This window comes from Tamandua tetradactyla, chromosome 15, assembly GCF_023851605.1.
Source record: "Tamandua tetradactyla isolate mTamTet1 chromosome 15, mTamTet1.pri, whole genome shotgun sequence".
Taxonomy (NCBI): domain Eukaryota; kingdom Metazoa; phylum Chordata; class Mammalia; order Pilosa; family Myrmecophagidae; genus Tamandua; species Tamandua tetradactyla.
Genome location: NC_135341.1, coordinates 13,713,449 through 13,727,577, shown reverse-complemented (window position 1 = coordinate 13,727,577; position 14,129 = coordinate 13,713,449). Strand labels below are relative to the sequence as shown.

General features: G+C 35.3%; 1 protein-coding gene across 1 annotated transcript in view; it reads right to left on the bottom strand.

Moving 5' to 3' along the window:
• The window catches only part of MDFIC2 (MyoD family inhibitor domain containing 2), a 107,310-nt gene extending 93,905 nt beyond the window's left edge, over positions 1-13,405 (bottom strand). The window contains exons 1-2 of the mRNA XM_077130362.1: positions 13,311-13,405; positions 12,636-12,723 (exon numbers count right to left, since the gene is read on the bottom strand). Of these exons, the coding sequence (XP_076986477.1) occupies positions 12,636-12,723 (88 nt within the window). The 5' untranslated portion in view covers positions 13,311-13,405. The remainder of the gene's footprint in view (positions 1-12,635; positions 12,724-13,310) is intronic.
• Positions 13,406-14,129: the final 724 nt, after the last annotated feature.

Sequence of the window (14,129 nt, the reverse complement as noted above, 5' to 3'; positions counted from 1 at the left end):
AAACCTGGGTTTGAGACCAGGCCTTGCCATCTCAAGATTTTGTCATTTAACTTTTCCCTTCCTCTTCAGCAGAAAAAGCATGACAAGACTTAACTGTCCATGGCTTTATGAAGCTCAACTGAAGCTCTGATGTGCAAGATATTGTAAACTGTCACATGAAAGGAGTGAAATGCCAATACATGTAGAAATTTAGGAGCAAAAAATTTGAAACACCCCAAATATCCAAAAATAGGAGATGGTTATTTTTTATTTTGATGGTGGTATACTATAGGTATCATTGAAATGATACTGTAAATCTATATTCATTACCCTGAAAGGTTTCCACATTCATTTATGAGTAAGGAAAGCACATTACTAAACATTTTATAATCATATTTTACTGAAATTATTAGTTCATATCTGTATGTATATATATATATAGGTGATATGTATGTACCTATATATATATACATATACATAATTTAGTACATGAATATAAAACACAAATAAGATATGCAGTGGCTACCTCTGGACATTGGGATTTAGAGTAATTTTTCCATTTGCATTTCTAATATTTCTGCAAAGAACATAGATTACTCACATAAAGTAATATATATTTATAGATATATGTATGTGTACATGGATTCTTTATCTACACGTTTTACAAATTTCAGTTTAAATCAAGAGATTCTCTATAATCTCTGCCAACTCCTTCTCTCTCTCACCCCCTAGTATCTAGTCCATGGCCAAGACCTTGGAGTCAGCACTCTCTTGGGTGCCAGCCTCTTTGTTTCTATTGCCCCGGCAACCACTTTCTCAATTCAGAACGCATTCCTTTTCATCCATCGATGCAACAAATTTTGATTAGTCACTCTGTTTCCAGTCTCTACTCTTCCAATTCATCTTCATAAACATCTTCAAGTCACAGTTATTGCCTAAATCACAGAGTCGATCCTGCTATCTTTAAGTCCTGTCTCCCTCCTACCTAACCCCAATCCCAAATATATTAGATGATTTCCCTTTGGCCTTTATCATTCAGTTTACAAGCTCCTCAGAGCCTGGTATTAAAAGCTTTCATAATCAGCCAAGGTTTATTTCCTCCTCTCCTGCACAGTTTATCCAGACAAAAATAGCTGTTGTTCTCTAAGCAGAACACTCTCCAGCCTTTTCTGTCCCACTTTAGGCCATCATATTCCATCAGTTCTTAATGCTACTATGCGTGATTTATGGCCTAACTAAATTTCAATTTTTCTGAATTTCCAATGTGCTCTCTCCTGCTTCTGAATCCCATATTTTCTTTGAAATTTATTCACTTATCCATACATTTATTTATATAATTTTTGAGCATCTGTTATAGTAGTCCAGGGACTATTTGGGTATTCAAAGATAGATGTGAACAAGCCAGATATACCCTTGTCCTTGAGTAATTAATAATTAATACTTAACATTTCTCCTTATATTTAAATCTGTTGATTTAGGAGAGTACTTTGATAACCACCATTACCCCCGTAATACCACACATACACTGATTGTAGTTACCTTGAGTGTTATGTTTGATTCTGTCACACCACCTCCCGTCGTGTGTTGCAAATAGAAGATATTCAATAAATGTGTTGTCAGAAGGCCAGAGAGAAGGATGGATAAAAACATTTTGTTCCAGAAGCATAGTTATACATATTAGTCTTAAATCATTTAACTTTTCTTTGTTCAGTGTTTCTGAAAATTAAATTGGATTCCTAATTAGCATTACCAATTTAGTCTCTAAAATAATAAGAACTAGTTATTTCTCCTAGTTATAGCTAAGAAAGTCCAAGAAAGATTGACTTTCCTTAAGTAAAACTGAAGCAAAAAAAGTATATTTTTCTATTAGAGAATAAGTTGTTACTGAATCATACTTGACTATTTGGCCTAGAATTCAGAAGCCAGTGAGAATTGATTCCTAACTAATGGGTGTTGACCTTCAGGATCTAGAAGTTTATTAAATTCAGACACCTACCATGCATTAATGTCTTGTAAATATAAAAGGTCTCCAAATTGTGTTGTTTAAAAAAAATCCTTAGTGTAAATTGCAAATTTCATTCCTCTTATTCACTCAATAATAGAAATTTCCCTTGAAAAAATGAGCTCTATTACTATCTATTAAGCATCTTTATCTTTTTATGTTGCAATTTTTTTCCAACTTTAATTGAGGATATTTGTTGCTTTCCTTTTTTTTTAAAGAATGATGAAATCTATTTATATGGAAGTCCTTTGCTCTTAAGGGACATATGTAAGAAATACAGGTTAATATTTTATGTTAATCCTGCTGTTTTCAAATGACTCATTGGTATACTTGTTTTAGTACAAATCTGCTAAATCTGTTGAAAACAAAACAAACAAAAGTGTGTATGATATTTGATACTGAAAAATTCCATCCAAATTGTTTGTATACATTCTATCATATTTTAAATACAGCCAAAGAGCTTGCTCTTTTGTGAATCCTATAATAAACAGGATATAGTGCTGATATTTTGCTTCCCCTATTGAATTAAGTTCCTCAAGGCTGAGAATCATGATGTATTCTTTATGTAAGCCTCTGCCACGTGGGGTATAAAACATTTGTTTATTTGCTTTACTTAATTTTCTGATATTTTGTAAATAATATTTCTTTTATAACATCAATGGTTAGTCTTATAAATCCAGACTTTCACATGTTGGTTCAAGAAGCTAGTTTTAAGACAAAGGTGAAGAATGAAGTCTTTTTTTTTATTAGTTTATACTCTGTGTATAGACTTTTAGTATATTGCCTGTTGCTCAGAAGTATTTCTGTTCAGAAGTGTTTTATGTTAATTTAAGATATTATGGTAAATTTGGTTTACCATTATAGGAAATTTGGTTTCCTATCTATAATGCTAGATTTTCTAAATATAAGAAGAAATAAAATAGATTTGGGAAGTGAAACAAGAGCTAAAATGCACATTTTCCTCTTTGGTTGCCTGTTGTTTGAGATTAGAAATCTTGAAGTATCCTCCTTAACTTCTGTAATGTAGCTGTTTCAGTTCAGATTCATGTTGGTATGAGAATTCAACTTAAGAGAGAGACTTGCCTAATGTCTTACTTAATACTATGCCTTTATGAGTTGTCCTCTCTACTTTTTCTTGAAGTTTTGCACTGGCAAAACTATTGCCATTGCCCTTGCTTTTCATCTTTGCTGCACATTTACTTCTTGACAGGCTTAAATTATGGCTAAAATGGTTGAAATGATTTATGACTAGAGAATGATGTCTTCATTTGCTCTATTCACATTCCTTTTTTTACTAATGGTCTGTTGAACACATAGTGTAGGTGCATTTTATTAGAGAGTATATTTCCTCTAAATGCTGTTCCTAAGCTGAAAGAAATGGGCCATAATCATATAAAAATAAAGTATCTTTTTGTAGAATTTATAGGTAATGGAATGTTCTTATTCTTGAGGCATATAACAAAGGGAATTTTTCTTTCATTGTAAGACTGCTCTTTATGTTGGTGTTGATTAAGTTTACCATATCAACAGCTGTTGTGACATACAGGAAGATGAATGATTCCACTGAAAATCTCTTATTGCAAGAGGTAAATTTCTTGAAGTTTTTAGTTATCTACAATTCCCTTCTTCCTTTGAGACAAGAGGGATTGATTCTTGGTCTCTAAAGATTGCTTCCACTCCTAGTTCATAAAATTGCAATTAATACTGGTGCTAAGATCATTCTGGATTTGATGTACTGCCCTATCATCATTGAAAGAGAGTCTTTAAATTTGCTGTTTAGTAACTTGTAGGGACATTGCACTGATTAATTCATCTGGTCACAGTCTCAAGGCTGACATGGCATCTTCTCGGCCTTCCATTCCATTGGGATCAACATCATCATTTTATAAGAAATGAACTTACTACTTTATAGCCTTAGCTGGGAAGAAATTTCAACCGTCAGCTATAGTATGTGCCACTGGAATTTAATTTGTTGACCTCTGAGAACATAGAAGATCTCATCTTTTACTGAACTTTCTAAACATAAAATAAAGTTATCAGAGAATCAAAATGTTTCTTACATTTGAACTTCAATAGAAAGCCAATACATTTAAAGTAAGTACTCTCCTTCCTGAAATGCTTGGCACTTTATCAATAGCATATGTTGGGTTCTTAAGGAGATATTATTTCTAGTAGGGAAGGTCGCTGGGAATTGACTCTTAGAGTACACATTATTTGAGGTCCACATAGCATCTGTTTTCCCTCTATTTGCTATTAGAACCCTGAATTTCCTCTGAAAAAGTGAAGAAGTATATCTCCCCCATTGTGTATAGGCTTGTGGTGCTGTTCAAGGTCCCCTGCCTTGCCTAGCCATGGGGTGACTCATGGCCAAAGCTTTTGAGTTTTCTTCCTTAGAGCTTAGAATCTTAAAGGGTGATAACCTGAATAGATTGGTAGGTCTTGATATCTAGATCACCAAACTTAGATTAGTTCTTGCCCATCCTGGATCTGGACTTTCCTTCTTAGCCATGTTAAGCCTTTAAAATTTTTTCCCTTTTCATTAATTAAGCCAGAATTAGTGTCTGTCACTTGGCACCCAAGAATTGATAAAGCTCTGTTTTGTAATTGCTACATTTGGAAGCATTGTGCTATCCTTTGATAGTTACTTTCATTTGTTTGAAAATAAAATGCAATGAGGTGCATTTTACTATATATAAAGTATCTCTTTAGCCATCCCTAGAATAAAGAATTTTTTCAATCTAAAAGCTGACAAGGGTCTGTAATATGCTCTAAGGTCTATTCCCAGCCAAACTCTCCACACTTACCAAATGCCATCCTTCCCTTGGGTCATGGTATTCCAGTCACTCTTACTTTCCTTACTTCTCAGAGCACGCCCCAGGGCCTTTAAACTTGACATGCATTCTACCTGAAATTTTATTTCCCTCTATTTCCCCATCAACAAGTGCCATCTTATCTATCAGATCTCAGCAAAAATCCTCTTTCTCAAGGAAATTTTCCCTGTCAACATTACTCAGAGACTCAAAGTAGATAAAGTAGATCCTATATGATAGAATATCCTATTGCCCAAGTGACAATTTCCAAGTGATTAGCATCGATCTCACACATAACCTGTCCTGTACATGTCTTCTGATTCTCCCCAATCCAACCATTTCCTCCTTCACTCTTCTTCATCTAGCATTACCATCATCCCAATGTCTCAATCCAGAAGTCAGTCTTGACTGTTTTCTTTCCATTGATCCACTGCAGGGTACAAGTCTGTTCTGTTAGCTTTACCACCAAAATAGATCTCAAGTCCACTCTCTTTCCACCTTCACAGTTTTATCTTATCCCAATCATCATCTTTTGCTTGGGCAACTGCAATTGCCCTTGATTTTCTTTTTTGCTTACTTTCTTCACCTTATACAATATAAATGATTGCCTTTACTCTCCACTTCCAGTGGTTTCTAATTCTACTTTAGAAAAAATATCCACACTCCTAACTTTGGTTGATAAGGATTTGCACTACTTCCAACTTAAGCACCTTCCTTTCCCTCCCTCCTTATCTTTTTTTCTTCTCTCCATGCTTTCCCTTTCTTTCTTACCCCCACCCTCTACTTCTCCCTCCCTCTTTCTCTCTCTCCCTTCCTTCTTTTCTCCTGGCCCAGCCATTCTGAGCCATACTATCTTTGCACATTCCCTGTCAGAATGCTCCTCCTCAGATTTTTAAATGGCTAGCTTCTCTTTGTCATTTAAGCCTTCACTCAAATATCTCTCCCCTAAGAAATAACTTTCTTGACCACAATTTTTAAGAGATAGCCCTTATGTCAATCTTACATAATTTTCTTTCAAAGCTTCAAAACATTACTCTTCTAAAATTATGTTATTCGTGTATTTGTTTTACTTGTTTATATAATTTGTGAAGGTGTCACATCTAATTTCTCATATCAGTTATGCTAAAATGAAACAACATTCTATTTGGCCATTACCTTTTCCTCACCCTTGTTTTGGGTGTTGTGTGATATTTTCACAAGTTAATGAATAACTTAGATATAAGAGCTAGTAATTCCATTTCCTGTGTATATATAGTAAAAGAAATTGTAAAATATGCTATTTGTGGAAATTAATTTAAAAATAGGCATTAATCTGACATAATTTTTTAAGCTAAATACAAAAAAAATTATGCTTTTAAAATGAGAATTATCTGAGAGAGAGTTAGCATGGATTAATATTTAGATATTATAATAAAGCATTTAAATACATGAGTTCCTTGAGGGCAAGAACTGTGGCATTCTCATTTTTTGTATCTTTGCTTTTTTTCCTGGCATGTCTTTTGTGACAAGAGGAGCATGTTTCAAAACTCTTCTGATGTTTATGGTCTAAAATTATTTTTTGAGCAAGTGAACTAAGTTGTATTTGTTTAAATTAAAGGGAAGTTTAGTGAATTTATGAATGTCAATAAATGTGAGCAAAATTACACTCCATTTCATTTGCAAACAAATATGATGGGTAGAAATGAGATGGGATTCTTGTATTATGGATTTGAGGTTTTATATTATATCCAGAAAGAAATTTTTTGGAACATTGCACCAGGCCCTTTAGGCTATTTTAAATGAATACTGAAGTATTTGAGGTGCCAAGTAATTGGTGACCCAACTACTAAATCAATTCTATGTACATTGAGAGGGGCTTCCTCAAAAATATACCTAAATAATGATTTTGAAATCACCGAAGATTGTGATCACCTTGTTACTGCTTACAAAAAAGGAGTTATATTTAGCTCAAAATAGCTAGAAAATTCTGACCTGCTACACTATTTTCCTCCTAACAGTTATAGAAGTTGAGCAAGACTTGTTCATTGCCCTTTTAAAGCATAAAATATTTTCTCACAGCATGGATTTTTCCATTGAGGTGGGATGCTGCTGGGGTACCACCCAACTTGGCAGTTGTTAGCAGAACCAACACTTGGTTAGATTACAAAACTCCTGCTTTGGTGCATTGATGGTACACATGTAAATTGGGATGATTTTGTGCTTCCCTCTTTTTATTAGAGCCCTGAAAAGAATGCCTCACTAAAACAATTATAGGAAGCAAGTCTTTTCCTTTTTTCTTTTGGAGGTGTGTGGGCTGGGAATTGAACCCAGGTCTCCTGCATGGCAGGGGTGCATTCTACTGCTGAACCACCCATATACCCCAGGAAGCAAGTCTTTTGAAGAACAAACAGTTTCATTTCAGTATTCTTTAATTTCACATTTTTTTAGGTCAAACAACTAGTGTCCTGATTTTGCTCATGCACATCAATATGTAAATACCCCAATTGGAATTTGAATTAGGAAATTGAAATAGGTTTTGTTTGGGTATTAAAGCTTTGAAACAGAAGTTGCAAACTGGTAGGGCTATGGGCTAAAATAGATGCACAGAACCTGGTTGCATTTTTCCTGCATGGTGCTTTATTGTCATCGTCATCATCAACATCGTTATTGGCTAATTAATTGTTTTTATTTTTTCTTAAGCATTAGAAATCAGATTTCTAGCCTTTATTGAAAAATCAGGAGACACTATTAGAAATTGTATGCAGTTTAGACACTGGCGAAGCTTTGATTTTAAACTGCAGATGGCAATAATTTAAGGACTTCTAGCCCTTCATTTTGATGTTTCTCTTCCGTATCAAATGGTGTAAGGTGTAAGCACTGATATGCTTACCCAGAATGCTCCCTGGCTTAATGGGGTATTATAATCTATCTTCTACCTGTAAAGCTTTTAAAACCAATTTCTATGTTATATAGAATATTCCTTCATAAAGTTTTTCATGTTTGGACCTATTTTCTTTCTCTTCTTGTTATGACCTTCATCCATATCATGTCCTCCTTGCTCTAGGGTTGCTGCATGTATTGCTCTCTTAGCCATCACTTACCTGCTTCTTTCAACCTCATCTCTGCCTGTCCCACCATATTCTGCACAGAAGTTACAGATTTATATTCCCCAAACCACACCTCAGTATGTTAGCCCTTGCCCTCAAACCTACAGTGACATCCCAGAATTCATGTCCAATTACTTAACCTATAGTCAGAACCTAGTCTGTTTCCCCTCATTTTGTATTAATTCATATACAAATACATAGGCTCACCTACAATATGCCCATTTCCTTAGCACCAAATCAAGCATCTTCTAACCTCTGCTACCTTTGTTCCTAGCATTACCTCCTCCTCTCTATCTGAACAAATAGATCCTGAACACCTTTGAGACTGAACTTGCTAGACCATTTGTCAAATCCACAGTTACATAGTGCAACTCAGCCGGACTGGTGCTAATTTCAAAATCATATTTTGAGTCTCAGATTATTTTAAAACAGGTTTCTTCAGGTGTAGTTCCTGGACATCTCATTTCCAAATCCACTGTCTTCCATGGAAGTTTCTGGTGTTCTTTCGAGCATTAGGAATACCCAATTTGATTAGCTGAGCCCGTGATCTTGAAGCTTGCCCTTAAGAGGCTGGTTTCTGTGGTTGTGAAGCTTAGAAGTGTCCCTGGGGAACCTCTTTTGTTGTTCACATGTAGTTTCTCTCTCTAAGCCAACTCTGCAAATAAGCTCACTACCCTTCCCCCTATGTGGGACATGACTCCCAGGGGTGTGGGTCTCCCTGGCAATGTGGGACATAACTCCTAGGGATGAGCTTGACCCTAGCATTGTGGGATTGAGAAAGCTTTCTTGACCAATAGGGGGGAAAGAAATGAAACAAAATAAAATTTCAGTGGTTGAGAGATTTCAGATAGAGTTGAAAGGTCATTCTGGAAGTTGCTCTTCTGTGGGCTTTGGCCAGATATAGGGGGTTGCCATGGTGTGCTATTCCCCACCAGCAGTATTCCTGAAATCCTGGGGAGTGCCCTGTACTCTATTTAAGATTCTGTAAAAGTTTTTCTTAGTAAATTTGTTTTTTCAGAAACTTGGGACCTCTAGATTGTTCCTGTGCCAGATGGGCCTTGAGGTCCGTGGGTGCCAGTCTCTCTGGGAGCATCAGCTAGTTTCATTCTTCAACCCTATAGGCTTGGCACCCCTTTCCAGAATGAAGAGGTTGGAATGGTCATTACCCAGATATCCCTGGGGATTGAGGGACTGATCAGGTGGGAGGGAGGAGGTGTAGCTGAGAGATTGGGATTTGGCAGATGATTATGATTACTGAATCATTGTATGGGTATTTCTTTTTGGTTTCTGGTGTGTTGGAGTAGCCAGACAGAAAAGCCTGGAGTTGTTGATCCAGTGGCCTTGATCTTTGATGGTGATTGTATGGATATATGGCTTTTATTGTATAGCTGTGTGGTTGCAAAGGCCTCATAAGGAAGGTCCTTTCATCTGGTATGTGGGTAGAGGAGAAATGGAGACAAGCCATGCCTGAAAAAAATATCCACTGTCTTTCTCGTAAGAATTTACTCCTAGGCTCCATATATACCCTCCCAAATTAGAATTACTGAAGTTAGGACCTAGGACCCAGGAATCTGAAGAATCTAAAATTAACTTGAGAAGTCTAGAATTTAAAGGCAACATAACTCATAAAAATATAAGAGTGCTTGGTGGTTTGATAGAGGTTAAAACAGGATTCAATTAATTTTAAAATGATGGTACTTTAAAATCTGCCAGTGGTGTTCCTCAAAGACACTTTCATTATTGATGATAGCTTTGGATGTGTTTTTAACTAGCTCTTCAACACCACGCATAGGCCTTCAACCCTATTATCCATCTGAGGGAAAATGGGAGGCAAATAAGAGCCTCTTCACCTTTCAGCCAAAGACAAGACCATTCAGAAATAAGATCCTGGAGTGCAGGGCCATGTTTCTTACTTTTTATTGTTCTCTGCTACCTTCTTATGTCTTGTCTCTAGTAATGCCATGATTACTAAATGTTGATTGTATTTGGATAAATTGAATGAATGTTTGAAGATGAGAAAATAGAAGCAATGTCATTATTCGGGATGATGATGGTGGGCATAACTCTTATTGGATGCATGCTCACTCTGAGACCAGGAGTACTCAGTGCTTTACATAGATGAACTTGAACAACCCTAATAAGTTATTACTATGATTTACTTTTAGCAAAAGGTAATATTCAGCCAGAGTTCCAGGGAGAGACAACTGACACTGTGATATAAGAAGGAACTGCTTTTGTCATTCATGAGAAAAACTTTTTTGAACAAGTCTAAAGCATCTATTTCATGTTTTCTGAAAAGGTGGTTTGATAACTGTTGGGTAAATTACTATGATAGAGTGGTTTCATGCAAAGAACAGAGTTTGGAACTGGAAGACTTGGCCTGAAGACTCAATTTTTGACTTAATAATTCTGCAAGATCCAAAATCTGTCTGAGCCTCAGTCCCTCAATCTGTAAAACAGGGACAAAATAACTCACATTGGGTTTTTGTGGTGCTAAATGAGGGAATTTACATAAAACATGACAACAATCTATGGCACTGTTGCTATTACAAATTGTTCTAAGTGTGAATCAGTGTGTCAAGCAGGCTCTCATAAAGCATGGACATATTATTTTGAATCCTGCTTTAAAGACGGAAAGAAACACAGAAATAACGTTATCTCATTTAATGCTCACTGCCTGAGGAGGCAAGTGTTACAGTACTCAGCTAAGGAATCAGGCTCAGAGAGTTAAATAACATGCCACCGTCACAAAGTTAAACGATAGCTGAGCTGAGATTTAACAACCTTGTTCTGCCTCCCTTCAAATGTCATGTACTTCCCACTGCACCAGTGGACCATTTTTTAGGGGCCATCACAAATACTTATGGTTTTTATTAACATTAAAAAAAAGACATTTATGTTCCCAAACTAATTCATTCTGATAATTCCCAATTAAGATGTTGTCATCTAGCATCTGGCTCAATTTCCTTTTATGAAACATAGTAAACATAATTTTAATGTTACTTAAATGAAGTACCCAAATGGGATAAAACAGGTCCCTGGGAAATTAGATTTTATAGATTATAAGAATTTGATGCCTAAATTGTACTTAATGACTCATTTTTTTTTTAAAGATAATTCTTCAGAAAATATTTGACTCATCTATCAATTACATCATGATTTCTGGGTAAAAGACTTCTGTTGTGTGGCACAATGAAAATTTAAAAAAAAGCAATTTTATAAACTTCACTGTAAGTTGTAGTAAAGAACGTCTCCATCTTCTTAGATTTGGGGTTCACAAGAAAAACACAGAGATGTTGGAGGGAATTTGATGTTTACTTCCACATTGTTTTTTTAAAGGATTCTATTTTTAAAGATTGTTTTAATAAGAAAAGTTAAAGAATTTCCTAGCCCTGTGGGTTTTTGAAGGAAATGATTTTGTGAATACATCATGTCTGTACCATCTCTTTATGCTGAAAGAGAGTATCTTTAAGAAATTATCCCTCCTTAACCCCAGCCCAGTCGTAAATTTGGTTGCTGGGCAATTGGGAAAAAGGAATGATCTTAAACTTTTAAAAAGTAGGATATTTTAGGATCAGAATAGAGTGGGATAAGGATAGAGTGAACATGAGGGTTTGCACCAAGTTGGCCACGTTGTTTTAAACAGTGTAGGAAAATATTTTTGAAAACCTGACCTGCCAAATAAAGCTTTCATACTTTGGAACACAGTGGATTACGTTGGCTAAATTCACAGCGCTCTGGAGTCACATTACTTGGGATCAAATCCTAGCTCTGGCATTTTCTAATTTTGTAATTTTAGGCAGGTTACTTAGACTCTTTAAGGCTCTGTTTTCTTATCTGTAAATCAGATATAGTGCATGCTTCTTAGAGTTTTTATGATGATTCAGCAAAATCATCAACAAACATAAACAAATGTTGTTCGTATTATTATTGTTTTGGCCATGTATTATTTACTCTACATATTTATTAGAATTTCCCTGACCTTATAAAGCAATTTCAAGAATGGCAACTGCTTAGGAGCTGTCCTTTAATAGTTTAATAGATTCATGAAATGGTAAAAAAGACGGGGCATCTTGAGCTATCGAAAATATCTGGTCAGTTTCTTTTAAGAGATACTAAAGGTGCTCGTAAAATCAGGAAGTTTTGAAATCAAACCTTCTATCAAATTCTATTAAATAATCACCAGTTTATACATATTTATATAAAACACAACAACAAATCCATATTCCTTACAGGAGAACATATCGATTTGTGTGTGTATTTCAAGCAATCGTATTACACACGCTGTCCCGTGGCCGACAGCGTTCTCCCTAGGGAAGGTGGCTTCTCTAATTACAGTGAATGGCGATGTTATTTATAGACATTATTTCCTACATTACTCATTTTTTGTGATAATTATTTTTAAAATACTTGTCCTCAAATTATTTAGTATTCTTGACTATAAAGAAGAAAAATCAACAGCACCACCAGAACCTCACAGTAATACATATTTATATCTGAGTTAAAAATGTGGATCAATTCTTACCAACAAAAAAATCTGTTTTCCTGTAGAAGAGGAACTATGAAAAGCATTTTAAACCAGAGATCTGCACACTATAACTTAGGCCACATAGATGTTGAAAAAAAAAAAAATCACAAACACTGATACCATTTGAAGTTGTTGGGGCATCTTTTCCATCCTTTTCCCATGCTGTGTCTTATTTATAAACAAAAGCACAATTTTCACACTGGTAGAAAATTGACAGCAAGAGGACTTACCTTCATTCAACCAAGATATGTTATTTTTATCATTTTCAAAATGCTCAGCTGTTCTTACTTTTATCTTTTCCAGCTCAGTTTCTGACATCTAAGTGGAAACAGAATTTGTGATATAAAAAATTCATTAAGAACCCAAATTTATAACATTGAGTTTTATATTTGGAGACTACTGTCATATTATGGGAAAATTCTATCTATATAGGCATTCAGTTCATTGTCTAATGTTGTCCTACAATTTATCCATTTGCATTATTTTTCAACAGTAAGCTAACCTTTATATATTTCATTTGTTAACATTAAGGATTGCTATAAGATCTCATAGTTTCTGAGTATGAAAGAATAGCAGATTGACAGCTAGCCACAGATTTGTAAACAAACCATTCAGTAGCTGTTTTAATGTTTTTTTTATAGCCTATAGAAAAGCATGCTGCAAAGTGATGTTCAAAGATACAAGTAATAGTAAAACACTAAGGAATTTTTCAGCAATTTGTTTGGCCGAATAAGAACCCCCTGACCTAAGGTATGCTCTTTCTGAAGGTGCTGATGATACCTATTATACACCCTCATGGCATACCTTGACTTTTGTGGATTATTGTTATGAGCTAGGGCTCAATTACCCTAATTGCACTGAATCAGTCATGATCACCATTAGCAAAAGCATGGCAATGTACTCACCTGTGTATTCCAAAAAGAGGAGGCCCTTTTGGAACTGGGCAGCAGTGTGGAAATGTTCTGGCCAGCCTCCCTTGTTGTCTCTCAATGTCCAGCATTCCTCTACCCTGATAGAAGTGAGCGGAGAAGCAAATACACTCCCTCCCTGGGTGGTGCCAGATTTGTATTGCTGCCAGAAGGCTCCAACTTGCGGCTGAGAGGTTTTGTTTTGTTTTGTTTTTGTTTTAAAGGTAATATAAAGCCTGTGGTTCAAAACAATAAAGACTTTTTCTAGGCTAGCACTTATTTAAAATGACTCTCTACAAAATACAGCAAAAATAATGAACTCTCTTCAAACAGATGGAGTTTCTTCAAAACCCTTCCTTCCACACCCCCATTCATTTCTTAGGGTTAATATTAAAAGATGAAGAAAAATATACTGAAAATATATGCAGATTATTTGGTTTAAAACAAATGGAAGGGAAATCTCTGAAGCTGTATTCTTGGAGAGTTCATCCTAAGACTTTGGAGAAGCAATTTTTTCTAGCATCTCATAGGCAGCAAGATAATGGGGAAAATATTTCAAGCTGTTTTGGTAGTTTGTAGATGTTCAGAAAAGGATTGGGATAACATTGCAAAGAGTGTTTGTCATTAGATTCTTAGAGATAATACTGTTTTCAATAGAAGATTTTAAAAAAAGAACAAAATCTTTGGGTAGGCATAAGGTTAAGTAGTCCAACATTCCTAAATGTTGTCATTTTTTTCCTAATGGAAAGTAGAATTTATTTTTGACTCAAGATGGTTTGTATCCTATGCTGTCTCTACCTAGGCAATTGTCTTAGC